This window comes from Pteropus medius, unplaced genomic scaffold (genome assembly GCF_902729225.1).
Source record: "Pteropus medius unplaced genomic scaffold, Ma_sr-lr_union100, whole genome shotgun sequence".
In the NCBI taxonomy this organism is placed as follows: Eukaryota; Metazoa; Chordata; class Mammalia; order Chiroptera; family Pteropodidae; genus Pteropus; species Pteropus medius.
The window spans coordinates 2,935,982-2,963,761 of record NW_024342475.1 but is presented as its reverse complement, the minus strand read 5'-3'; the positions used below and the strand labels follow the sequence as shown (position 1 = coordinate 2,963,761).

The 27,780-nt window shown below is 42.9% G+C and overlaps 1 protein-coding gene and 1 pseudogene across 1 annotated transcript; both read right to left on the bottom strand.

Annotated features, from left to right (window-relative positions):
- On the bottom strand, positions 1–27,780 carry RAB20 (RAB20, member RAS oncogene family). Its single transcript, XM_039866283.1, has 2 exons — positions 27,407–27,780; positions 1–1,063 (listed from the first exon to the last, which is right to left on the bottom strand). Exons 1-2 carry the CDS (start codon positions 27,576–27,578, stop codon positions 531–533), a joined length of 705 nt encoding a protein of 234 aa, XP_039722217.1. The 5' UTR covers positions 27,579–27,780; the 3' UTR covers positions 1–530.
- Positions 6,307–6,422, bottom strand: LOC120605406 (uncharacterized; annotated as a pseudogene).

The window sequence follows — 27,780 nt, the reverse complement described above, 5'->3', positions numbered from 1 at the left end:
TTAAGTTCTCAAAATTCTTTTTAATAATATGTGTCATTCGCACTGCTACAACCAATATAAAAACAGCAATTCCTGATTTTGTATAAATTAACACGTCGAGAATCATTATGATGCATCAATATGCAAGTACCAAATGATAGGACCAAAGATAAATCACAGTGAAGAGAAACGTCTGAGAACAGCAAACATGAAAGTCATACAGGTGCAGAGAGGCGCACACACCTCATACGCCCAGGCAACCTTCCGTCCGAGGCTGGGTTGTCAGGAAAGGAGCAGCAAGGGGCAACGGCCTCCAGAAACCCTGGCTTCACCGAGTGGTTTCTGTAGATGATTTGTTTGCTCCCCACAGAGGCGACGATCCACACTGACCTTCTTTTAATGACTAGCTGTCATTTGCACTTGAATCTTCTCCTCCATGTGCAGTTCTACAAAGGCACTCCTTGACTTTCTATGCTCCTTCTGACCACAGCTTGTTTGGTCACACACCTTGCCAATCATGTAAAGTGGGTGGTCGGAGGGGCCTCTGCCAGTCAGGCACAGCATCCAGATTTGGTCCGTTTGGGCGGCTTATAATTGGAGATATCCACAGTCTGTGGCGGCCCCTGGGCCCTCTGCCTCAAGATCATGGGCACCACCATGTCGAACAAGGTTTCAAACAGCAGGTCCACGTTATGCCCGGATTTAGCACTGGTCTCAAAGCACATTTGCTCAGCGGCCGGCATGTCCTTCTCATCCAGCATCTTATACTTCAAGATCTTTTTATAAAGTGCCACTGCGTCCTCCGGCTGCACCTGCTTGGGCACCTTCGGTGATGCACTGCCACCTCCCGCCAGCACAGGGCTGCACCCTTCCTTCTCCTGGCTCTCCACAGCCCCCTTCTCTCTGAGGTCCACCTTGTTTCCCACAATGGCAAAAAGGCAGTCAGTGCTGGCCGTGTCCGTCAGGCCAAGGAACCTGTCTTCCAGCTCCACCAGGCTCTGAGGGAGGTTCACGTCATAGGTAAGGATGATGGCGGTCGCCCCCCGGCAGTACATGGAGCCCAGGCCGTGGAACTGCTCCCGCCCTGGCAAGGGAGAAGGAAAGAAAGACACAAGTTATCTCTCCTCTCAGATGTGCCCCCTGACCACGGGAACACCCAGGGAGGGACTATGGAACTGTAACCCCCAAACGTAGGTGTGACTGGAGCGGGACTGGATCAAGACACTGACGTGCAGAAAGAAAAAGTGATTGGCTCAGGCCCCATGGGATCTAAGTGCAGTGCCCTGCTCCTCTGGGGGAACTGCAGGCCCACCTCACAGCAAGCAGCTCCTATACAACCTAGTCACCCACCGGAGTTAACCTACGAGACCAAAAAGACACCAATTCCCTACTTTCCCTCTAATTAAAAATTGGATGGCTTATTCCTATTTTTGCATTTTTAAAAGAAGTTGTTTAAATAAAATGCTCACACTAGGGGTCTTGATTCTTGATGACAGTCCGTACCACATCGCTGCATCGCAGTTATTCTGACATGGCACCAAACAAGTCTGCCTTCGCATGGGTGTATACTTCTCCCTGGTGACCTAGGTCCTGCTCTGAGGCCCAGGCTCCTATTCAGCTGCCTGGGGTGTTGGGCCACTGGTCAATCCACTTGACCACTTGTCACTTCCCCAAGGTCCCTGACCACCTTCCACATGACTTTTAAGTCTCTTGTCAGTCTCATCTCTCACACACCTCCTGCCCTCACACTCCCTCTGAGCTCTGGCTCATGTATTTCACACAACTGCAAGTTGACATCTTGATTGTACAATTCATATATGTCTCTACCGGCAGGGATGGCTGGACTGCACGGTTTTACTTGCCCCTATGTATGTGGTGCCAAGAAATATATTGAATATAAATGTGTTGAGTTAAGTGAAGCCACAAATTATCCCCTCCATATGTTTTTTTTTAAAAAAAGAAAAAACCCACAGTTTTTCTCTTACATGAGATTTCTTGAGATTTCTTGAATTATTTTGTAACAATTTAGTCTGATTTGCAAGATAGTAGGAGCTTCATTCATGTCAAGGCTTCATTTACACCCTGCACCTGGCATTCTGGCATCTTGACTCCTCACTTGACTCTGAACTACAGAAGCAGGAGAAGGAGGAGGAGTAGGAGCGGAGAGAGGAAGGGAAGAGGGAGGGAGGAATCACCTTGATGTGTGAAACTCACAAAGAACAGGAATTTCATCACTCCTGAACACGTTTATTCCCCCCATGTTAAATCATTAGAAAACCTGCTAAAAGGTATAGCAGATCCCAGGTAAGCAGCAAGCCTAGTGGCTCCCTTGCATTGGGGTTGGTCTCCGGAGGCCAAGTTTGACCAGTGTTAGTGTTCCTAGGTTTTCACGCACAGACCCTTCAGTTTCCCTTCTCTTGTTCACTGTGTGGGAAGATGGCTCACTGGCTACATGAAGGGCGATTGATAAATTCAAAATGGGGCCTCTTCCCGAAGCCATTTCAGGCCCCAGGATTAATCAGCCTTCTTGCTGCTGCCCTCCGACTCCCCACCCCTCAATATCGGGAGGAGAAACCAGCCTGGACCCAGGCGCTCTGGGCGCGTCCTGCTCCCAGGAGGAGGCTGGGATAGGCCCTTGGAATTCACAGTTCTCCTCAGCTTGCTTACCTACACTCACACGGTCCTTTGCAGAGTTAACTATGTTCTAGGACATCTTCAACAGCTTCTCTCCTTAACTGGAATCTGGATCTGTTTCTAATGAAATCCTGTGACTGCCTGTGTTCTCAGTTTGGGCTACAGGGCCCTGCGGTTGACTACAGTGGGAACAGAACAGAACCCAGGAGATCTGAGGCCCTGAAAGGGGAAAGAATGTAACCCTTACTCTCAACATCCTCTAGCTGAAATTTGGCATTTCCTCCCATTATACCTTTTGGCAACAAACCAGAAGTGATGTTAAGGGGCGCTGCCTGTCTTTGTCACCGATAGAAATAACAGAGGCTTTCATTTTCGCATTACAGTTGTCGCCGTATCTTCAAGTGTTTGTGGGCATCACCACTTCAAAATCACAACAGCTATTAGACCTGCCCTTTGTAAAGGAAGGCCAGTTTCCTGATAAAACTCTGTATATTATTGCATGCATTTAAATATAGTATTCGAAGAAAGGGTCATGGGCTCAAACCACTCGAGTACAAAGGGAACCTTGACACAAAAGAAATGAAGAACACTTGGTCTTTGGATGGGCCTTTAGAGCATGGATTGAAGGCATGACACACACACACACACACACATATTTATATAAAACATAGTATCCTTTACCAATAAACCACTGTTTTCAGCCAAATGGCCAAGAAACACAAACAAGTTCCACCCCAATCAATGTGAAATGGACACATTCTGACACAGGCCAGGTGGCACTGTCTCATTAGGGGGCAGGGTGGTGGCCCCAGTGGCCAGCCCTGGAGGGAGCATCCTGCTGAGAAAGACATCCGCATGCTGGGACAAGGACCTGACAGCTGTCTTCTCCCTTGCCCAGAGCCAGACCCAAAGCCAGGGCTTTCTGCTTCTCCAACAAAACCCCACATGCTTCCTCAAACCATCTGATGGGGGAGGCGAGATGGAGAGAGGAACAGGGGATAGATCTGGCAGGAGTTGGAGGTTTGTGACCTACCCCGCGGTGATCCTGAAGGTCAAAATGAAGGGCCAGTTTACAATCACCAGGCTCACCACCCTCTGCTGGGAAGGGCCAGCCTGCGGACAAGCAACATGTAGTCTGGAATTCATCATTTGCAGAACAAAATTTCTCCCTTTAGCATACTGATAGCAGGTCAGTCCTAAGCCTGATAATTTAATTTTAAGTCTCATGTCAAATTACACTGTACACCAACAGCCAGAAACCAAACAGTCTTCTTCAGACTTTTTGTGGACCATCATGGGAGAAGATGATCAAGACATCTTTAAAAACTGGCAATAGCAGGCATTAGTTAAAAAGCAAAGAAAGAAAGAAATGCTTCTCCGTCATTATCACTGAGCTAGGACTTTTCTTTCAGACGCTAATCGCACGTGTCATGATCCAGGCACCTTGAGGTTCTCCAACAGCTAAAAATGTTATCAGCGCCTGACCACTAGATTTCACAAGAGAGTGACTAAGGAAAAATAGAGTGGCATTCCAGTTATCCTGAGAGAAGTTTTTCCAAGTCTGTTATATAGTTCACTGAGGACAAAAAGGCAGCTGTGTTCATGCCTAGGCCTAAAACAGTTTTCTTCTCCAGATAAAAATGTCTGATTTGCCTTTAAAAAACAAAACAAGTAATAATAAAACCCAAAGAGAAATCATAATAACTAAAGGAAGTAGGAAGTGAAGAATCCCAAATGCTAGCTTGAAAAGAGAGCAAATAAAAGTTGCTGTTCAAATCATATAACCTGTTTTCTACCCATTAACCAATACAGGAGAAACTGAGGCACAGGAAATGGCCCACAGAAGCAGGTATGATGGAGCCCAGAGCCAAGACAATGTCCCCAGGCACCAGACGATCTGTGGTCTAACCACCTGTAAAGAGCCTGACTCTAAAAATGGACTACCTGCATTCAAAGCTCCACAGTGTGACCTTGGGCAAGTCACTTAACTCTGCCCAGGTTTCCCATCACCAAAACGTGGATAGTACCTACCAAAGGATGGTTGTGAAATCAGAATAAATTTATACAGGGAAACTGCCTAGAACTGTGCCTGGCAGGTACTAAACCCCATATAAGTGTTTATTAAATAAATCGTGAATTAGATTCTGCCCAAACCTAAGGATAAACTCCCCACCCCAGGACTCCCAGGTCCTGGGTCTCTTCATCAGCAACATTTACAAACTGTCTCCGAGGGCCTATTGGTCACTTTTACGGGTGACCAATCTCTTACATCTTTCTTATTTTTACAGGGCTTACTTTCAGAAGATTACCTTCTCCCCAATTCTGGGGGCACTTTACCATGTAGCTGCCACACAGTGTGTCAGGGAAGCTGATAAACAGCCCAGAGCAAGCACAGGAAAACAGAAGACGGCAGCCCACACGAGCCCCAATCATCTGCCGGACAAGTGAAGACAAAGTGCCCAGTTGCCTTCTCTTTTATTCTCTAGCGGTCCTTAAGCCAAACTGACAACAAGCCTCTTACCAGAGCAACGTCTCATTTTTATTTCAGCAGTCTAAAATAACTGATTGAGTGGTACAGCCACCAGAAACCACGTTACAATACTGCCTGCACATTTTAAATGTGGCATCGGGTGTGGGAGGGGGGTACTTTTAAAAAATACTGACGCTCAGACCTCCTGCTCCAGAGCCTGTGAATCAGGATCTCTTGGGGGGCATGGGTACCAGTACCATTTTTAAAACTCCCCTGGTGAATACAATGTGCAGCCAGAGGTGAAGATCACCAACTTGCTTAGTGGAAGTGGGAGATAAAAAGGCAGTTACTACAATATGAGAATCAGAAAGCGTCTTATTTCAATTAAGTTGAAAAGTAAAGTCTACCAGGAAATGTAACTGCAAGCACTGAAAGAGAAACTTTTAAAATGCTCTGCAAGATCTAGAACACCCACTGGTCAGGAGCTCACAAAAGTATCAATGTGACAACACAAAGAAATATAAAAAACTGAGATTCACAGAACCAGAGATGAGAACAAATAGAAACTTCGGGGCACACACAGAAATAGGACCACCAGCACACAGCCCAGAGAAGTTCAGTCTAGAGCAAGCTATGACATACTTCCCTTCAGAGAGATTTTTTTTTAAATAAAATAGTCTTTTTTCCAGTGCTTTCAAGTTCCACCCACAGCATTATAAATAATACCTGAAAAACTACTTTAGTTCTATTTTATACAGTTTGATGAATTTTGACTAAAGTTCACAGTAACGACAAGTCTACAACATTCTATCTGCATAGGTGTTTCTAAACTGATAATGAACCTGGTTAGAGGATGGCCCATGGAAACAACTGCCTTCCAGGAAAGTTCACAAAGAAGAGATGTTTAAAGCTTTCAGTACAATAAGAGAAAGGATCACAAGCTTTCCCAGGATGATTACAGGAGCTGGCTGTCTGGAGCCAGGGCTGGGCACAGCTGCCTCCACCAGGATGTACAAACCGAGGGGGCAATGGGGCAAAGGCACTTCATTCGAGAATCTACCTTTCACACAAAGGTGCCAGTAAGTGAGTGGGTGAGTCTGCCACCACCATATGTGATGGTTAATTTTATGTGTCAACTTGGCCAGGCCATGGTGCTTAGCTGAGTAGTCTGACTAGTCAAGATGTTGCCATGAAAGTATTTTTTTTATTATTATTATTATTTATGCCTACAGCACCTGGTCTTCCTAGGTGGTCTCCCATCCAAGTACTAACCAGGCCCAACTCTGCTTAGCTTCCGAGATCAGACATCGGGCTTGTTCAGGGTGGCATGGCCATAGACCATGGACCGTGGCTCCACTGGGGTGCAAACCCAGGACCTTCTGCGTGTAAAGCAGACATGCTAACCGCTACACTGTGGAACCACGTCCTGAAAATATTTTTTTTAATATCTGCAATCAACTAACTTTAAGTAAAGCAGATTACTCTCCACAATGTGAATGGGCCTCATCCAATCAGTTGAAGGCCTTAAGAGTAAAGACTGAGATTTCCTGGAGAAAAGGGAATTCTGCCCCTAGACTACACCTGAGTCATAAAAAAAATCATGCCTGAGTTTCTAGCCTGCTTCCCTACAGAATTTGGACTCTCTCTCTCTCCACACATATATATCCATGTTCTGTGTCTCTGGAGAAACCTGACTAACACACTTAGAGCTACTCACTTGTTTCCCTAGGAAATGTTCTCTCAGGAATGTGGCTGCTGTGAAAGCCAGACTCTCTAGAGGGCGGGACTGTCTCAGCAGCCTGTCTCCTCTCCTGCTCCTCCATCTCCAGACATCTTGACGGAGGCCCTGACTCCCTCCATAAACAGAGAAGTCCATTGGCCTCTCCCCAGCGAGCTGGGACACCGTAGCCCACTACATGTCCTTCGGTCATTCTTTGGTGCTTCACAGCCGGGTCACACTACTGGACCCCACCTCTAGGACTCTGCACCAGTCAGAGGGAGGCCAGGCTTCTCAGCCAAACTGGCCACTAGCTCCACAGGAAAGAGAGAAAGTGGCCTGAGAGGGGCTTTCAGCAACCTCAACTATCACTTTGACCCAAACTGGTTACCTCTTCGAGCCCTTCTCTGCCCTCCTCACTAGCCTGCCTGACTAGTTCTCTTCCTAAGTGAAGATCCAACAGTGAAAATCTCCTGCCACATACTTCCTGGCATTTCCCAGCTGGTGCCAAACTAAAATGTGAGCTCCACAAAACTGCACAAGTCCCCCCTGCTCAGTTTTCGACAGCTATACAATAAGCATGGGAAAGATGATTTCCAAAACAGAGGTCTAGGAACATCTTTTATTGGAGTGGGGTGAGCACAACACAGGGGGCTGGGGAATGAAATGAGGATCACATTTAGATTTTTTCTTGGGTTTGAAGTTACATCCTCCTTTCTCTTTCATTCTTATTTGTCCTATAAAAGGAGGGATTTCTAAAGTCTCCTGCATCAGGCTCAGTAGTAGGCTGAGTCATGGCCCTCATCCCCAGAACCTGTAAAGGGGACCTTATTTGGAAATAGGGCTGTTGCGGGGGTAATCGAGTTAGGATGAGGTCATTAGAGTGCAACCTAATCCGATATAACTGATGTCCTTATAAGAAGAGACACAGAGGCAGACACACACAGAGGGATGACGATGTGAAAACAGAGGCAGAGATTAGAGTGATGCATCTACAAGGGGGGAACGCTGGCAAGCACCGGAAGCCAAGAGAAAGGCATGGAACAGATTTCTAAGAGCCCTCAGGTTCAGAGGGAATCTGGCCCTGCTGACACCTTGACCTCAGACTTCTACCTCCAGCACTACAAGAGAATAAATGTCTGTTGTTTAAGCCCCCTACTGTGTGGAGTCTTGTTATGACAGCCCCAGGGCACTCATACTCCACTAAGGTGAGAACTGGGCTCCTCATTCATGGGTACCAAAAGTCATGAACTGAACAAGAAAAAGTCCATGCGAAGGGTTCAGACTGCCAAGAGAAATTTCTGCTCCCTTCCCCTCATCACTTTCTCTCCTTCCACCAGCAAAAGCAAAAGCTAGATACTGTGAACTTCAATGAACCACACTGGAGAAGTTTATAAGGATGATTCAAATAACAGTGAACTCAAATACCCAGTGTCAATGAAGATGAAGAGTCATGTGCCATCTCTTGAGCCAAAGTCAGTAAATCTGCTTACTTCCTGAAAAAAAGTCATACTTCACAAAATTAAGTTCACATGGACATGAATGTCTAAACTTGCTTCACTGGTTCTAGTTTGACCTGGTGCCTAGAAAGAATGACCGTCACCCTCTCATATAATTTATAGAAGAAATGAATTATCCAAGTCCAGTTCATTGTCTTTCTTGAGAAATACCAGAAAAAGGAGGTAGTAACCCCTGGAAAAGATACAAAACAAAAACTAACGAATTATCCAGCAATAGATTGGCTGCATTTTGAGAGGGGGCACTGTCACAAGAGCTGTTGTTAAAAGTACAGGTGCCTCGTAATGGACAGAACTTCAGAGTGACCAACAGAGTTCCCTTGATGTAAGGGAGCGCCATCCTCGTCAAGCAGACCAAACAGTGCCAGGGGCTAATTTTGGAAGTATGCTATTCCAGCTCTTAAAGTGAGTACTCTAAATAGTAATAACTTTACCAGTAGATAAAACTTTTACAGCACTTCCAGGTACTACACCAAGCCCTTTACATGGTCAATCATTTAATTCCTACTCACCCTGGCAGGACTGTCATGGGCATTTTTATCCCCAGATCTGATGAAAATGCTGACAGAGACATGCTGGCTGGCCACAGGCACATGAGCATTGAGTGACAGAGGCACCACTTAAACCCCAGCGATCAGAGTCCAGAGTTCCCACTCCTAAGCACAATGCTACACTGTCAACACAAGTAGGGTAGCACAAGGTACCCTAGGGTAGCACAAGTCCTACCCTAAGATGGGTTGCAATGGTGGGGCTGGGTTCCAGAAAAGAATGCCAGCATTTCAAAATCTAAAGATAAAACAATGGGATGATTTCTGTTCCATCTCTGTTATCAGAAATTGAGCAAACTCAAAAAGCCAAGATAAATACAAAAGGCGAAAAGTTTGAGTCTTCCTGGTAGAATCAGCTCCCACAGGGACAGCTGTTTCCTCCTAGCAAGGCAGCAGTATGGACAGGCCCCGATGAATTGCTCATTGTTCTCCCATGGTGGTAACGCCATGTATGCAGATGGCTGGAGTCTACTACACACTTTTCATCTACACAGTCTTATCGTGGCCTCACCAACCCAGGGCAGAATCACCTATCCCCCAGTTGAAGACCCAAAGACCAGTCCCTTCCCGCTGCACTGGGCAGGTAAGGGTCCCACCTGTCACCACTGCACAGGAGAAACTTCGTAAAAACTCCGTGCAAAGAAAGACTCTGAGCCAACAGCCATTAGCCAGATATGAAAGAGTAGGAGTTTAAAAGGAAAAAAATCCTACTACACAATATGAATGAAGTTTTTTTCTACCAGAAAGAAAGTTAAAACCTCAACACCAATTAATGAATTATAGCCACAAAAGAGGTGATTAGATAACCTTTAAAGATAAGCTAATAATTAAAATCCAATAATAATTCAGTTGCTTGCATTTATAGTTCTTTTCATTTTGTTCTTAATAGTCTATGACCATTAAAAGGCATTCAGAAACACAGCTGTGTTTCATTACAGGAAGGATGATGATTTCTCTTTCAGTCTAGGAAGTCCACAGACTCACATTAGTAATAAAATGAAAACAGCATGAGAGACTTAAGTATAGGATCAGCAGGCAACTATTTAACTATGGTCATCCAAACCCAAGCTTGCAAAATGAGACTTTTTCTCTTTTACAAATAAAGAAACTCAAACCCAAAATATTTCCAAATAATAGAATAGCAACATGTAATGGAAATTATAGTGTTTCAAAAAATTGATTAAATACATATACAATGTATTTTTACCCAGTTCAGCACATGTGTCATTTCTGTTGTTTCTGTTTGATAATTTGAAGATTAAGCTAAAAACAAAGAATGTGTCATATGCTACATGAACCATTCAAATAATTAACTGCAGCTAATTAGTCTCTTACTGTGACTCACTGATTGGGCTTTCTAAAATAATTACTAAGGTTTTATAACAGTAACTGGAATTTAATTCTCAAATTGCTTTACTCTTTCCTCAAATTGCTTTACTAAAAATAATTTGATAACAAGACCAAATAACTCAAATAAAGAGATGTTCTTTAACACTCTATTATTAAGAAAAAGAAGCAAATCCAAAGAAAATATACTTATGTAACATTAGTTTTCAAAACCAAACACTCTCACATACCAAGATATTTAATCCAATCTCCTTTACCTTCAACAGATACTCTGTTGTCCTGTGATAATTAACTATTAGAATGAGAGCATCAAAGAAAAAAAATCAATTATTTGCTAAATTCTCTACTTATTAAAGCAGGAAACTAAAATCACTTCAGATTTTTTAAAGCAAGTTTGAACTTGTTTCAAAGTCAAGACTGAACTGCAAATACCATATTAAGGAAACTTTTTAACTCTATAAAAAATTTTCTCTAAATATTAAGCTATCTAGAATAGCCTTTTATCTGGAAGACACCATTCAGTAAATATATCCCAGTTATTTCTAACAGTTTTGCTATACAGAACAGTTTTTTCTTCGCATAATATTAAGTCTTCTGAGAAATACACTGCAGAAAATACATGTTTTCCTGTTAGGGGCTACATAGCAGACCTGACAAGCTCCATGGCCAAAAGTAACCACCCGGGACGGTCTGATCATAAATACCTAACTGGGAAGATCACAGTGGGTAGTCACATCCACCTATAGGAAGACTATAGCTTCCTTAGCAAAGGTTAATCTTTACCTTAAGCGAGACTGTCCACTGTTCTTACACATCTAGGATAACATACCTCTGGCATGTCAGAGTAATTTTCTTTTCCAGACCCCTCAGAGACACAGCCGCCGGCACCAGAGCACAGACCACAAAACTCCTCATTGTTATCTTGTTGCCCACATATCACCTCTATTTACTGTAAATGTTCAAAGTTAACTGTCTTGTATCCACCAACATAAAAGAAGTGTCTCTCCTTTTTGCTTTTTATACAGTCCTAAAGACTTCCCCACTTTGCTCTCTCCTGCCTCCTTAAACTACCGCCAGTGGATTTCATGCAACATTCTACGTGTTTCTCCTTTGATTCTAAGTGCATAAAAAGAACTGCAAAACTGCCATTCTCCAGGGCATTTTCTCAATAGGTTGAGATATTGCTTCCAGGTAAGAGCTTAGATTTGGCTCAAATAAACTCTTACACAATTTTTCTATAGGTTTAGACCTTCTTTCATCAACACTGGGAATACGTGGATATAATTTTATCAATTCAACGGTGCAAAGACCCTTTTAAATCAAGCATATTGAAGTATTTTGTTAGAACTTAGTTTATCATACTTACATATAATAATATGCCATACATAAAAATAAAACTTTTAAAAAATTACCTAGAATAGTCAAATTCATAGAGACAGAAAACAGAATGACATTTACCCAGGGTTAGCGAAAGAAGGAATGGGGGTTAGTGTTTAATGGGTGCTGAGCTTCAGTTGCGAAGATGACGAAGTTCTGGAGATGATGCTGGTGATGGTTGCACAATAATGTGAATGTACTTAATGCCACCAAGCAGCACACCTAAAAATGATTAAAATGGTAAATTTTATGTTATGTGTATTTTACCACAATTTTTTAAATTCTGTGTGGTTAAAGGTAGATCGATGTAGACAGACACATAGAACTGCATGTAAAAACAGTGCCTACTAAGAACAGCAGAAAATCTTCCCGATTTTCACGCCTGGTAACAGTTAAGAAGTAGCTATAGGTTGCTCAATCAAGGAAAGCTGAAAGGGCTTGTCAGCTGTTAGAAACTTTACTCTTGAGCTGCTGAGACCTGTAGCTACACGGTAACTAACCAGAGTTAATCAGATTGGGAATTAATTAGATTTGGAATGTACTTTTGTAACTGCTGGAGAAAAGATGTACAGCTAAAGAAATAATAGGTCAACCAGCTTTGAATAGTGGAAACAAAATGCCCTCAGACAGCCCAGAAATTATTTATAATAAGCTCAGACACAACACGAATGTGGCACTGCTACTTCACCAAGCGCTGTGATATGTGAATCACCACACACCATTCCTGTCGACTCATAATGCAAAATCCTCACAGAAAAGTTCCAGTTATGACATAAACCTAGAAAGTATTTAAAACATCCTCCATTCATTCTGACCTTCCACTTTTTAGGACAAGCAGCAGTCAGAAAGGAAGAATTACTTCTCTGTTCTCAGTTATTGATGTGGGCATCTCTGGGCCAGAGCCTCTCAGGCCTCGGCATCCTCACCCGTTTCCTTGAATCAATTGAATCTGATTCCTCTAACCAAGTCAGCTACTGCTTCCTCTAGGAACTGCCATCAGAGATTTTACTTCAAGTGCCAGGCAGAGTGGCAAGACACATGAACATGTACACACACACACACACACACACACATGCATGCACATCTACATGCACACACACAATTTCACTTAATCTTCCCCACTGTTAGTGTGTACATTTTACAGATCTTTAAACAGAGGCCCAGCAAGTTCACACAGCTGCTCAAGGACCCCTGAGAGACTAAGCAACCCATGACACCAACAGTGGTACGAATTGCCTGGGTGAGGAACTGCCAAACAATAAGGGTTTGAATGGCAGTGGAAGACCTCTAAATTCTATTAAGATGAGGATGAAATTTGGCCAAGCACTTTTTAAAGCAATTCCACACTGACATGCGTTTAAGACAATTTTCAAGAAAGGGCAAACTCATAATTCACAAACGGATATGAAAAATAAATACATGGTAAAGATTTTATTTAGCTTATTTACTGAGGGAGCTGTCATAACCAGCTCCAAGATGTCAAGAAGGCACAGATGTATATGGGGGTATATATATCAGAACACTGGAGTATTTGGAGGATAACAAAGGAACACACGTAGAAAAACGCAAAGGGATGAAGTGATGGGCAAATGTAGGCAAAACTGGTCTTTCCACCAAGTAAAAATGACCTACCTCACACCTTCAAATCTAAGTTAGGTTGCCAATTAATGCCTGTCCTATCACCTTTTCTTCATGGCACTTATCACAAGTGGTGGTATACATGTTCTTTGTCTGATGCCAATCTCTCCACCTGACTAAATGCCAGGATGAAAGATTTATCTACTTTGTTACTGCTATTCCCTGAGCTCGGCAGTGTCTGATTCCTGAGAGAAGCTCAAGAAAAGGGTTGACTGAATGAATGAACAGATGGATTCATATTTACTGAGTGCTAACTCTATACACATCAGGATACTAAACTAGAAGGAACCCTGGAGATCATTTCGCTGAGTTGGTAACAGAGGTGGCCACACAAGGCTCCTTAGAGCTTATAAGAGCACAAAATATGAGTGTGAGTGCAAAGTAGGGAAGATAACAAAACCCTCACCTCCTCAAAAAAAACACAAAGCAATATATAAAAAGGGCAATATACAATGAGACTATAAAATATGCCCTTTAATACTGAGCGAAGGGCCTCTTCATATCTATCATTCTTCATTTTTAAGCAATTAATGATAATAATACCTTGATTTGGAAAAAAGTGTTACCATTTTACTTCTAAGTTTTATATTCCTATTTGATAATCTGACTCCATGAAACACCAAGTGGGTCATTTGTTCTTCAACTGGAAGCTGGAAATAAGCATACTGCAATTAAATGAACACTAAATATCCAACTCAAATCATACCTACCAATGATTTTAAAAGTCATGCCTTAGCAAATCAGAGAAAATTCGTAAGATAGGCACAAGTAAAGCCATAGCTATTTAATCCTTATCCCCCTTTACAAAGGCTATTATGTGCCAGGAAACAGAATATAACATCTCTCACTGAGAGCCTAGCGAACCATGCAAGGCACTTTCTCATCTACTATCTTATTTAAGCTTCATAATTAACCCTGTAACTAAGAGTTATTGCTACAATTTTAAGAGGAGGTAACTGAGACTCGGAGACGGAAAGGACAATATCCTCCTAAAAGTGTACCAATCAATTCATCTAAAAAAAATTTGCTGATTCTGAAATGCAACCATGAATAAAAGGTGGCATTTCTAAATCTGTCTATTAAGGCAGCACAAGTCATTTCAAGAAATGCCAGGAGACAGCAGCTTTCCAAAAGACACATAAGTCACACATTAGCTTTCTATTTCTGAATAGAAACACCCACTTTTATTGAGGACACAGCGGCTCAAAGGCCAGGGACATGTCACTGGGTGGCTCCCCAACACTGACCTGGAGTGTTTGCTATAGAAATTTTACACCACAAATCACGAAAGTGTTTTTGCTCCTCCAGGATTTGGATACATCAGAAACCTGGACCACCACCTGAAGAGTCTTAAGGGCTCACCACACTGGTCAGAGCTTTGCACAGCCACCTTCTCTAACAAGATTACCCAGAAACAGCACAGTAAAGCTTAGAGAAATGGACAGATTCAGAACCTCTGTCTGAAGGTCAAGTGACATAATATACGGAATTAACTGGCTCTGTACAAATGAGAACACGCACTTCAGACATGAAGACACACGTATAAAGTGCATATAATTCTACATGGGTATAGCCCTGATTGAACAAGCATTCTGAAACATTAAATCTTGTTAGTCACGAGACAGCTCAAAGGTTGGAACTATTTTTAACTTACCATTTTTGGGCACTGGCAGTATTTTTTCAGTTCATAGGAGCACCATGCACTAAACAGAATGTACTGTGATACATATTTGTCACATAGGGGACACACATATGTAGACCGCATGTCGTACACTGAATGTTCTGTCCCAGTTCACTCTCACTTTTGTGTAGATGTCACTTCTGTGAAGGACACAGCACCGCTTGGTGACTAAGTGCATAAATACTGAGACAGTTTGCCCAGCTCAGATTCCAGCTCAGCCACTTCCGGACTTTGTGTTAACCTACCCAGGATCTAACCTTGTTAGTCCTAGAGAGGATTATGTGTTACAGTGCAGAGGTTAGAGCAGGTCTGGCACTCAGTAAGTGCTCTGTAGGCAGCAGCTATTAATGGGCCAGAATCTGTGATAGAGCCTCATCTTGGGGAGGCTGTGGAGATTATTTTTGGTGGGTCTCTGAAGGACTTTTTAAGGCCACAGGCTGCATGATAGCTAATCATCTACACAATCAGCATTACAAACATGCCATTAGATTTATTCTTTATATCTAAACATTTACTTTTAGGTGCAGATAAGCATTTCAGGTATAACCCAGACAAAAAACATCTTATGTGAGATGTAAATGTTTGTTTACCACAAGCTCAACTCTTGACACCTGTGAAGGCTGTTAATACTAAAATTAAAGACTTTCAAAACAAATAGGGAAATAGTCGTCAGAATACAAAAAGAAACATGAGTGCATTAGCTAGGCAACTTCAGTTAGAACATTGCATTCTTTTGATCCAACAAATGTTTTTTAAAATTTTAAATAATTCAAGGCAGTATAGTAAGTAATACCATAATTCTAACTTTTGAGTATTATTTGATGTACTAGAGCTAGCGTTACATAGAACGACCTTTAAGAGCTATATTTCATTACTTATTTAATTCCACTTAGGCCACAAGTCTTCCAAGAGAATGCTCTATTTGGAAAAATTTTTCATGGCTTAAGATTTTTACTAAAATTGTAACAATCTAATATTCTGACATTGAGCATTTGGCTAAAACATGTAATAAGTGGACCTCTAATTTTCAGAAATAAAGAAAAAGTCAAACTGATAGCAACTTCCCGTGTTTTCCATGTTTCCCAGTAGTGTATACATTTTGTTTGTTTGTTCATTTGAGGAGCAAGAGAAAAGCCATGACAGTGACTAAGAAAGTTCTCTGAGAATCTGTAAGTCAGAAACCCCCAGCCAAATGCCATAAAAGGCTTGCAAAATGTTAGAGCTCAGGGATCCTGAGGAAGTTACACCATTCTTCAAAGCAGCCTTGAAACATGCAGGAAGGTCCAATGCCTCATCCAAGTTCTCACAATGTTGGTGAAAAGCAGCTACTATGGCTTACATTCCAAAGAAGGCGACGTGAGAACATTTTAAGAAAATGCTGGAAACTCATTATAACAAAGGACAAAGGACAAGCACAACTGTTACTGAAGTCATGGGGGAAAAGAGAAGGTCCATGGCCTGAAGGTCTGCATAGATTGGTGAGGTCTGAGCCAAAAGGAGGCTGGTCCGCACCCTTCCTACCACCCTACTATAGCTTCAGATCCCCCCACACGTCTCACCCCACCCTTCTTGAGGGTCACTCCCATCTAAAGCAGTAGCTTTACAAATAAACACAGGAGCATCTAGGAAGAAAAGGTCTTTTGTTACTCTACCGAAAATAACAATACTTTTTCTTCCCTATCAGTGCTCTAGCAAACTGATGGATTCTCACTCAGCCCACGTGACTGACCTTGGGGATTCTCAGAGACACACAGTAGCACTCTACAAACTTGCAACTTAGGCCGAGTACCCCAGGCTGTTGCTATTTATCTCAGTCAGGCCTGTTCTCCAAGACAGGGAACTTTTGGATGCCTGGGTTTTTGGCATTTGTGGAAACAAAGTAGGCATTCAACAATGGGGAATTAATATCAGGAACACTGAGGAGAAAAAGGGAGATCCCCATACCCCACCCCTTTTACAAAGCAGATTAGAAATCACAGATTGGTGAACTGGAAGTTCTTCTAATGCAAGCCATTTAAATAAAAAGTTATATATGAAATGCCAATCAACTGTCATCCTAAAAATTTAGGAAATTCAGTCACTGCCCTAGTTCATTCTCATGAAGGTGTGCAGGTGCAAGGTGGGTGGATTCTTTTCTTGTTAGCTACCTGGTGTCCTATTCGATTTGTTCCGTTTTGTCTGTGTGCACTTCCCAAGCTTAATGGAGCCAGTTTCCATCTTAATCTCATTTCTGTTCAAAGGGCAGAATGTATGAGACTGTGCTCTGCACATGGAGGGCACTAAAGGAAAGTGCTTAGTGCTAGGTGGAAAGGACACCATTAAATATGACAAAAATTGGCCTCAAAGCCAGGTTTCTCCAGCATCCAGTGCAATCTGAGCAAGCTTCATGGCCTCTCTGGGCCTTAGCTTCCTAGTCTGCAAAAGGGAGGTGATAAAAACACCAACCACACAAAGCAGGTGTAAGAAATTAAAGAGGCTAGGCCCAAAAGGCACTAAGCATAATACTTGGCACCCATGAAGCCAAGAGAAAGCACTGCTACTACTTGCAAAAGCAGGGGCCTCCAGGAAGGTAGGGGCCATACATTAGAAACCTAGAAACTCTACAGAAAAAAAACATCTCAAGTCAGTTTTCCATAGGAACACTGCCCCGATTTCTTAGCAGACTGCAGTATGGGAGAATTTCAAAGCACACAAGACCCAAAATTAGGTAAAGAACATATGACACCAATAGCAGGAAAGGCAGCTCGGAATAAGCTGTAAACAGTGCAAAGACTGGTGGTTAGAGAGTCACAAGAACCCAACTCTGCCCCCTGTTCTGCCACCACCTAGCCAATGGACATTGGACAAATAACTTGAGTCTGCCTCTGAAAGAGGAAGAGGCTGAAAAAACTGGTCTTTAAATCCTGTTCCACTTTTATAGGATTATATCAGATTCTGTGATTTCAATTTGTGCCCTGTTATACAGATACCTGCAATGAATATGCCAAATTTAATGACGCCTGCTGTGTAGGAAATTAAGAATCTTCGGCAGCTCAGAAGCTGAATAATGGCTTCTACAAAGGTCAGAATGGTCTCACCTTTGCTGTAAGCAAACCCAGAGAGGTCAGAGCTAAGTTCTGCTTTGCCTATAGGTCCAAGATCATTTGACCCATGTCCCCCCAAAATGGGAAACTTAGCAGCAGGTAACTGAGCCATTTCAGAGGCCTGAGACCAGCACAGAGAGGCCACGTCAGAATGAAGGAAGCCATCAGATCACATCAACATCTTCTAGGTCCAAAGAAGAAATCAACAAATATTTATGAAATGCTTTGTAGGAGACTCAAGCTCAGCTTGGCTTATGTTGGAAGATAAATACTAGAGTAAGAGTGTGGATTTGGGTTAGCTTGGGCTGTGCAGTAAGGCAGATCTCGGAGAAGAGAAGAACTGGATTTTGAATGCCGGATGGAAATGATTTATCAGTAGAAACAATGGGATAAGTAGTTGATGTAGCTGTCACCAAGTTCCACACGTGAACTTTCTGAAAAGCTCTGTGCTGAGACATAGTGATCCATTAAATTTGTCTGATTCATGGCCAAGAAAATAATCAAGACTAAAGCTTTACAATTCTGAGGACTCTCATTTCCTTTGCCACTCTCCAAGTGCCCTGCCTTTCCAACTGCACTTCTGTTACACTGGCAGAGAAATAAATGAAATATCCAATGCACCATTATCATATGTGCTTATATAAAGTCAGCTAAGAAAAACAAGGAACAGGCTATCTTCCTCATGAAGATGTCTAGAGTTAACTACCTACATAGTAAATCCAAGTCTATACATGATATCAAACACTATTCGACAAAAAGATGAAAAATTGGCTTTTTAACAAATGGTGTTGGGTCAAATGAGTGTTAAACATACACTTATCATTAAACCCAAATATATCACTCCTAGGGAATTTACCTGAGTGATGAAAATTCATGTTCATACAAAAGCCTCTATGTAAATGTTTATAGTGGCTTTATTTGTAATCACCAAAAACTGAAAATAACCCAAATATCCTTCAACTGGTGGATGGATAACCACATGGTGGTACATCCACACAGTGGAACATCACTCAACAGTGAACAGAAATGAGCCCATGCAACAACAAGAATTACATATCAATATTTTTCATCTCTGCTTTTGGCACTTGAAAAACATTGTGCCACCTCCTTCTGGCCTCCATGGTTTCTGATGAGTTATCTGCTGTCATTCCGACTTTTCTTTTTTTCTGGCTATTTTCAAGATTTTTAATTTATACTTTAGTTTTCAGAATTTAATTATGATCTGTCTTGGCATGGGCTTCTTTAGATTTATCCTGTTTGTGATTCTCCCAGCTTCTGGAATCTGAAAGGTTATGTCTGTTGCCAGATTTTCGGTGATTATTGTTTACTGTTCTATCTTCCAGTTCATGGATTGCTTCTCCTCTCCCCTCCATTCATCTGTAGAGCCCATCTACTAAGCCTTTTATTTTGATTATTAACTTAAGTTCAGAAATTTCTATTTGGTTCTTCTTTAAATATATTTTTGCTGAGGCTCTCTATTTTTTTCATTTGTTTAAGTGTGTTCATAGTGTCTCATTGAAGCATTCTATAATGGCTACTTTAAAATCTCTGTCATTTGGTGTTGGCAACTACCGATTGTCTTTTTTTATTCAGTTTGAGATCTTCCTGGTTCTTGTACTATGAGTGGGGTTTTTTTTGTTTTGTTTTTTTTTATTGAAACTTGGACTTTTCACACCATGTTATGAAATTGTAGATCTTAACATAAACCTTCCATTTTAGCTGGCTCCCTCTGACATCATCTCAGAGGGGCTAAGGGGGCTAGAGCAGGCACTGCCTCTTTCCTGACAGGCAGAGGCAGAAGTTCAAGCTCCTCACATGGTGTCCACCAGTACAACAAAGTGGGAAGGCTCATTATTGCCTGGTGGAGATGAGAGCCCGGCTCCCTACTCAGTCTTCTCTGACAACATCCTGAATGTCTAGCTTCTTCAGCTCCAAGTCTGGGATGAGACAGAAAGAAAAAGAAAATAAGGAGCTCGCCACTGTGTCATTCTTTGGATCTTAAGGTCCTTAGCCAGTATGCCTTCCTCTTGCCACCTTTCAGAGACTTATGTTTGTTTTTGTATATAACATTCAAAGTTTTTAGCTGTAATTAGTTGAAAGATTAGGGAAAAGTACATCTGCTCCATCTTTCCAGAAGCAGAAGTCCTGATGTGTTATTCTTCATATCTAAATTGATTTTTAATGATATCAAAGTCAAAAGAGATGCGTTCCTAAAGAGATGTTTTAAGAGCACATATAATTAATGCCACAGACTAGTTATTTCCTTACCATGCACACACTGGCCTAATTTTAGCTGCATTATAGGGCTCATGACAATAATATTTTACACTAATTTTATCATTCAGAGTCAATGTATTACTAAGAAAATAAAACTAGTAATTTCAGCCTCTCCAAATTTTTCCCATCGCTTTTAATAATTTCATTCAGCAAAAACTTAAAAAATACTGTGGAGTAAAATACTAGATTCTACGAACATAAAAATGAATAAAATCCAATCTTCTCTCTAGGAGTTTGTAAATCAGAGGAAAGACAAACAAGTAACAAAAACAGATAAAAGCCAGAACATAATAAGGAACACCAAGTCAGCACAGTCTGAAGTAGGAATTCTCCCTCTGCTACAGTGACCAAAGACTCCTTCACAAAATAAATAACATTGAAAGATGGGATAAAATTGAAGTTGGGCATCTCCAAGAGAGGGGACATCCCCAGAGATAGATCATAAGCAAAGGTGAGAACAGAGGGAAGACAGGCACATGAGCGGAATTACAAATACAGGCATAGCTCAGAGACATTGTAGGTTTGTTTCCAGACTCCTGCAATAGAGCAAATATCGCAATAAAGCAAGTCACACTAATTTTTTGGTTTTCTAGTGAATAAAAGTTATGTTTACCCTATACCGTAGTCTACTTAGTGTACAATAGCATTATGCCTAAGAAACATGTTCATATCTTAATTAAAAAATACTTGATTGCTAAAAATGCAAACCATCATCTGAGCCTTCAGCAAGTTGTAATTTTTTTGCTGGTGGACAGTGCTGCCTCGATGTTGATGAAAACATAATATCTGCAAAGCACAATAAAGTGAAGCAGAATAAAATAAGGTATGCCTCTGGCACATTTGGCTAAGCTCTAAGGCACCTGTCTCAACTAACAGGAGAAGAGGAAAGATAATCTGGGAAGGCTGAGAGGGGCCTTGATTGAGGATGTTGACTGGATCCAGTGGCCCAACAGAAACATCCCCTCAGCAGTATACAGAGGAGACAGGAGTCTCGGTCAGCAGGGGTGAAATGAACACTGGAACCTTCCTAGGCCAGTGGGCACAGGACAGCGAGACCATGAAAATCTGTCATCATAGTGATGGAGTCATTATTCTAAGGATAAACAGTTGTTTAAAGGCGTGTGTGTAAAATTTCTTTTTCACAGAGAGAGAAGTTATGTGATGTCTCAACGAAGCAAGACGGGCAAGTTCAATTTGGAATTATAGTTTCTATTCTCCTGTGAACTTAGAGATAACAAAGCATGAAATTATCTTCCAGATGCATTAAATGTAATTTAGGTTAGTTAACGAATATGGTTGACCTTAATTAGTTAAATTCTCTTCAATCATCACATTAGTGAGCCTTAAATACCTCTTCCCACCCCCAGAATTCTTGGCGCCCCCTCCAGGAGGGCTCTGGGCTGACCTCCCAGAACGTGCAGTTGCTCACAGGCGTCCTTTGTCCTCTGAAATCTTTCAGTACAATGGTACTTTGTCTGCCTTGCTGAACCCAGAACAGTCGATTTCTTCCACCTATCCTAAAACTCACATTCATATTCAAGCCACTGTTTTTGGTCAGAAAAGCAGAATTCTGCAAAGGAGGCCTTGTACCCAAAAGGTGCCCAAAGTCTTCAGTAGCAATAAAACTGGACTCACCTCCAAAGTCGTGAGTCCTCCTACGACACAAGCTTTTCAGGTTTAGCTTCCAAATCCCAAACCTAAACTATGACTTATTTCCAAGAATTTTTTTCAGTAGCTCATGCTAATCCTAAATCCAGGCACCCACCCTCACCCAACTCTAGTTCAAAGTAGACACACAGGAGAAACTTGAGATCTGCTTGTTGAGTTTAACTGAATCATGGGCCCATCAATCACCTAATGCTAACTAAACTCTTGAGAGTTTTTGTACTACAGAAAAGACTTTTACAGGAGTGTTTTCACCTTTACACAACCTAAACCAGGGGTCAGCAAACTGCTTCTGCAAAGGGCCAGAATAGTAAATGTTTTTGTCTTTTTGTGTTATGTGGTCTCTGCTGTAATGACTCAGCTCCGCTGCTGCTATGTGAAAGCAGCCACAGACAGTATGTAAATGCTGGGCACGGCTGTGTGCCAATAAAACTTTATTTATGATGATTGGTGAGGGCCCAATTCGGTGCCCTGATCTAAGAAAGGGAATGTAATCTACCAGATGCTCTCCTCTCACACAAATACTGATTGTCGGGCTGAGAGGAGCCATATCAGGAACTCAAAAACCACTAAGCAACCTCACTTATATAACAGGAGAGCCAGCTCGAATCCGAGTCCTCCATGCCTGACTCCACATCTTGCTCAGGCAGTCTACCCACTTCTGTGCCAATCTCTCAAGGTTTTTAAAAACATGCAGTCCTCACAAGCCAGCCCGAAGGATCAACAATCAGAAACTCTGATGTCCCTGTCAAAGAGAGCTGCTCTCCTGGCTTGTCCACAACACTGCCACTTTTCCAACCTGAAGTAACATCACTTTGAACACAGCCACCCCCGCCATTCCCTGGACCTACGAGCAGCCTACATGTGGACAGTGACAGGGGGCTCAGGGTCCTCATATGGACAGTCTGTTTCATCAGGCATCTTCACTTGTGCGTCACCACATCCTTCACAGATGCTCCCCCTAGGACAGCACAGCCGTTCACAGGACTGAGGCCCTCGGTTCTGCCACAGGCGGCCAAGTCCTCTTAGGTAACTTCACAGGTATGAGCAAATTACAATCTCTTTCATCCAGGTGCCAGGATTTCATAACCTGGAACTCTAGCATCCTCTCCTGGGTTACACTAAGTTGTTCAAGAGAAAGATCTTAAACCAACTGCTCTGAATTTCTCCCCCCTCTTTGATCTCTCCATTTATTGCAAAATTATTTATTGGAGAGCCAACCAAGCCTCTCTTTCCCCTCTGTGACGTGCTTGCTGGTGGCACTCATTGTCCTAATCACCTAGGACTAGGAGATCATTGTTTATTTAGCAAGTACTAACACAAAGCTTCCTTGTTCCAGGTACTGTTTGGGGCACTTTGCCAATATTAACTCATTGATTCCTAATAACAACACTCTAGGTGGGTGCTTCAACTCTCCCCATTTTATAGATAAGAAAAATGAGGTGGAGAGAGGTGACGCAGCCATAAAATCACATGTGGTCAATGGCTCTGGTCAGCAGAACAATGACTGGCCCCCTCCCCAAACACATCTTAGTCTCTGGAGCCTATGAATACAGTATGTTACACAACAAGAAGGAACTAAGGTTGCAGAAAATTAAAATTACTAACCAGCTGACCTTAAAACAAGATTATCTTGATTATCAGGATGAGCCCAGTGTAATCACAGGGGTCTTTTACATGTGGGTGAGAAAGGCATGACAGTCAGGGTCCAAGTGACGCGATGACAAAAAGTGACGGCTGGCTTTGAAGATGAAAGATGAAGAAACCACAGGATGCGGGCTGGCTCCAAAAGCTAGGAAAGGCAAGGAAACAGGTTCTTCCCCAGAGCTTCTGGAAAAGAGTACAGTCCTGCGGACACCTTGATTTTTGCCTGGTGAGAACCTTTTAGGACTTCTGACTTGTGTTTTTTTAAGCCACTCTGCTTGTGGCAATTTGTTAGAGGAACAGTGTGAAACTAAAACAGATCTTGATACTGGAAGTGCTGCTGTAACAAATGTGGACGTGCCTTTGGAACTGAGCAATGTGCAGAGGCTGAAGAATTTGAGAACGATAAGAAGAGCCTAGATTGCCTTCAATAAACTGTTAGAAATATGAATATTAACAACTCTGCCAGTGAGGGCTCAGAAGGAGCATGGATGAGGAAACCTGTATCATCTTATAGAACACCTCAATCAGCGTGAACAGACTACAGGGAGAAATATGGGTGTGAAGGGCTACCATTAGGGACTCAGATGGAAATGAGGAACATGTTACTGCAAGCTGAAGAAAAGGGGATAGTGTCAGAAAATGATCTTCATGAGACAAATACTGGAGGCGCAAACGAACAAGAGTCATACTGCCCCCACCTTCGAGGGGCTACAGCCTTGAGGGATGGGGGATAAACAGGGAGTGGGCTTCAAGCCTTCCAGCCTCTGGTGATGGGGTCTATTAAGGCACACTGTCACTTTCTCATTGCTTTGCTGTGTTTCCTTCAAAACAATGATCAAATGTGAAATGATACCACTTATTTCCCAACTGGCCTCTCCCCCTCCTCTGGAGTTTAAAGCCCTGGGAGCAGCGACCCCATCTCACTGTTCTTTGCTGCAGAATGAGTCCTGGAACAATACCTGGTGGGTACACAGTACGGGCTCCGTTTACATTTGCTAAACAAAGGGCGTCATCTTTTTAGACTGCTCCCACCAACCAACAACAGAGAGGAGGCGGTGGTAAGTTCTGTCCGGGCTCTGTCTTGTTTCTGGGCAACCTTCTTTTGCTTCTGGGATATACCAAACTGTACATGATGACTGCCCCACATCTGTCTGCCCAACGAGGCAGGGGTCAGAGCCACAAAGGAGATGCACTACACCTAAACAGAAAAAGTCTGAATCCTCCGCAACTTCTACCATCTCCGTCTCCATCTCCCCATTGCTAATGTGCAGACAATCATACCTCCCTCTGAAATCTCATGTCTGATTAAGATCCTACTTAACAGCCTAGCAAATTTCTTCTCCTCTCCAGCTCCACCCACCACTCTGCCCTGCAGGCTTCCAGGTGCTTTGCTTTTTGAATGGATGAGCTGAGAGTAAAACAGAAACTCTGACCACTTACTATCATTTTTACTATTAAATGATCTAACACCCTCCACACTTCCACACTCCCACCCAACTCATGTGACCAAGAGCAGCATCAGAAAGAGATTCATCTTCCAGCTGGTCTTCATCCTTCTGCTTCAGTATGAAAATTAAAATGAACACAATTTAAAAACAATATGGAATGGAAAGAAAGTTTAAATTAAGAGCAAGACAAAAGGAGGAAAAAAGTAGAATCCCTTAAAAGTTAAACTTTTGCATTTCTAACAGGGGTTACCAATAAAAGGTATCTATCTATTCATAGCTATCCTTTCCCTCCAAGTGACCCATAACCCTACAGGCACTAGGGAGCCAGGCACAGAGATAGCCTGTGTGCCGTTGACTCTGAGCCTCAGTCACCCTTAGCACGTGTACACAATAGGTTGGCAATGTGGAGAAGGAGCCTGGCCACACCGCCCCCAGTTCCGCCAACCTCCCCCCGCACCCCCGCCCCCTGCCCCTGGAGCCTGACTGAGCTCACACCCGAGGGTTAAAGGAAAAAGAAAGTGGCAGTTTAGGCAGAAAGGAAATGAGTTGCTGCCTCCAGGAACCCAACAAAGTATCCGGGACAGCTCATCAGCTATTTTACAAAATCCTCTGAGGATCAAGATTTGGCGATGTTCATCGTGTTCTTGTCACTGAAGAAGAAAGTAGCCTGTCAAAATTACTTCATACCCTAGATGCTGGAGATGCCCACTCTGACACCTAAAGTCAGCTCCTGCTCCAAAAACACCACCCCTCATGGTAAAAGAGCAGGTTATCATGTCAGTCACTATAGGGTTCTTGGTTTGGGCACCCAATGCCAATCCTGCATTATCTTCTTGTAAACCAAGGACAGTAGAGAAGTCCAGTCAGTCAACAAAAGGAGCAAAAAGGCCAGCCTTGTCCAAAACAGGCAGACAAGTTGTGTTAATCTGATTTCATATGACTTTTGGAGTTTGCGTTCCATCGCTACCAAATGCTTAATGCTAGAGAGTCAGCTTAAACAGTAAAGGATCTTAGAGAAACTTTACTTTGCAGCCTGGAGTTTGAGAAAAGAGCAGAGAAGGGTACATTCGTATCACAGTGTGACTGCAAAGAAATTAGTCAAAATGTTAACTGCCATATGAAAAAAGCAATATAAAAAAAAAGAGGACAGAGGAGGAGTAGATATATTTCAGTGGACTCTATTAACTCAGTTTTAAGTAGAGAATTAGTTAAAATCAAGACTGGTGCACCCAAGTTGACAATTTAAAAATTCTAGACAAGACCTGTTGGGTACCTATATAATTTTTAAAGTTCTGATATATACATTAAAAAAAAACGAAAGGTCAGATCTTAAAGTTTCAGGCTTCTAAAAAGTCATGCTCATTGAAAATGTGCCACGCTATCTACAGTTTCATTACAGTATCTTATTCTTTTCATAGGGAAGGAAATATATTCTACTCTAACACTATAATTGACAGTATAATTTTGCAGTTAAACTGAAAGCTTCAATCGAGATCTTCTAAGTTGTACTTTTGAAAAATCACAAATACTATACACACTAAAAATAATTCATTACCTATCATAAAAATGCTTCTACAGAAAATCACTTCAAACCCCTGTAACATACATGAGCTGAGATCAAGCAGGTGATAAAGAAACTGGAAATTGCAGAAATGCTCAGGACTGAGAAGAGATCTGAGTTTTGTTTCCCGCTGTCCTAGCTAAACCTTGCGGAGGAAGGCTCTGTGCCTCAGTTTCCTCTTTTGTAAAAAAAGAGAGTAATTATACTAGTTTTGCTCACCTCTCATTGTGGATATCAGATGAGATCGTGTTTGTGAGAGTACTTAAATATTTGAATCTGGTTACCACTAGCAGACTCAGCGCAGAACGGTGACAATCTGAAGCCAGACACTGCCATGGCAACCAGACACTACCATAGGGTACACAAGTGACACAGGTCCTCCCTTTGGAGCCAGGGATGCTTTTAAAGTGTCACCCGATTGTCACTAAACCCATCGAGTGGCTGAACAGTAAGAGTTTCCCAACCAGCAAAGGAGAACTAGTGGGAACAGAGAAGAGCCAAAGGTGCCCGTGCACTGTGAATGAGGCCTGATCCCTGAATTAGGGTCACCTGTCTTGGGAGGGAGAGACCCTGTGCGTGTCCGGGGTTGTTTGTCCTGGGGGATCCTGCTCTGGGGGGACCCTGGCCCTGCCTTAGAGGACTCCTGCCCTGTGGGACACTGGCCCTGGGGGAACCGTGCCCTGGGGAGTCCTGTCTTAGAGGACCTTGACCTGGAGGACCCCGCCCTGGGAGCCGTAACTCTCAAGCGGGAAGCCCCTCGCCCCACGTCCCTGAGTTGTTCCACAACAGTGTGGGCCCAAGCGGCGCCAGCCCTCACCTGCGGTGTCCCAAATGGAGATGTTGTAGGAGCGCCACTGCTTCAGGTAGAAGGCGCCACCCACAGTGCTGACCGTGTCCGAGAAGCGCCGCTCCATGTACCTCTGAAGCAGCGACGTCTTTCCCACGTTCATGTCCCCCAAAAGCACGATCTTCCCGTCGGGCTTCCTCATCTTCCCGCAAGAAGCCCCCCTCTGGTTCTCCGCTCCCGTCCGGGACCCGGGACTCGCGGAGACCCGGACTAGCGAGCACCCGAACTCGCGGGGACCCCGAACTTGCCGGGACCTGCCGAGACCTTCGGGTCAGGACGCCTGGAAGCGCGGAAGAAGCACGTGTCTGCGGTGGGGAAGGAGAGGGGAACTGATCCAGGGGGAG

Bases quoted from the DNA above. Each gene is read 5' to 3' on its own strand.
- RAB20 (XM_039866283.1), bottom strand. From the start codon at position 27,578: ATGAGGAAGCCCGACGGGAAGATCGTGCTTTTGGGGGACATGAACGTG. The intron at 1,064-27,406 runs GTGAGGGCTGGC...CTCCCTTGCCAG, and splicing joins CTCCATTTGGGACACCGCAG to GGCGGGAGCAGTTCCACGGC.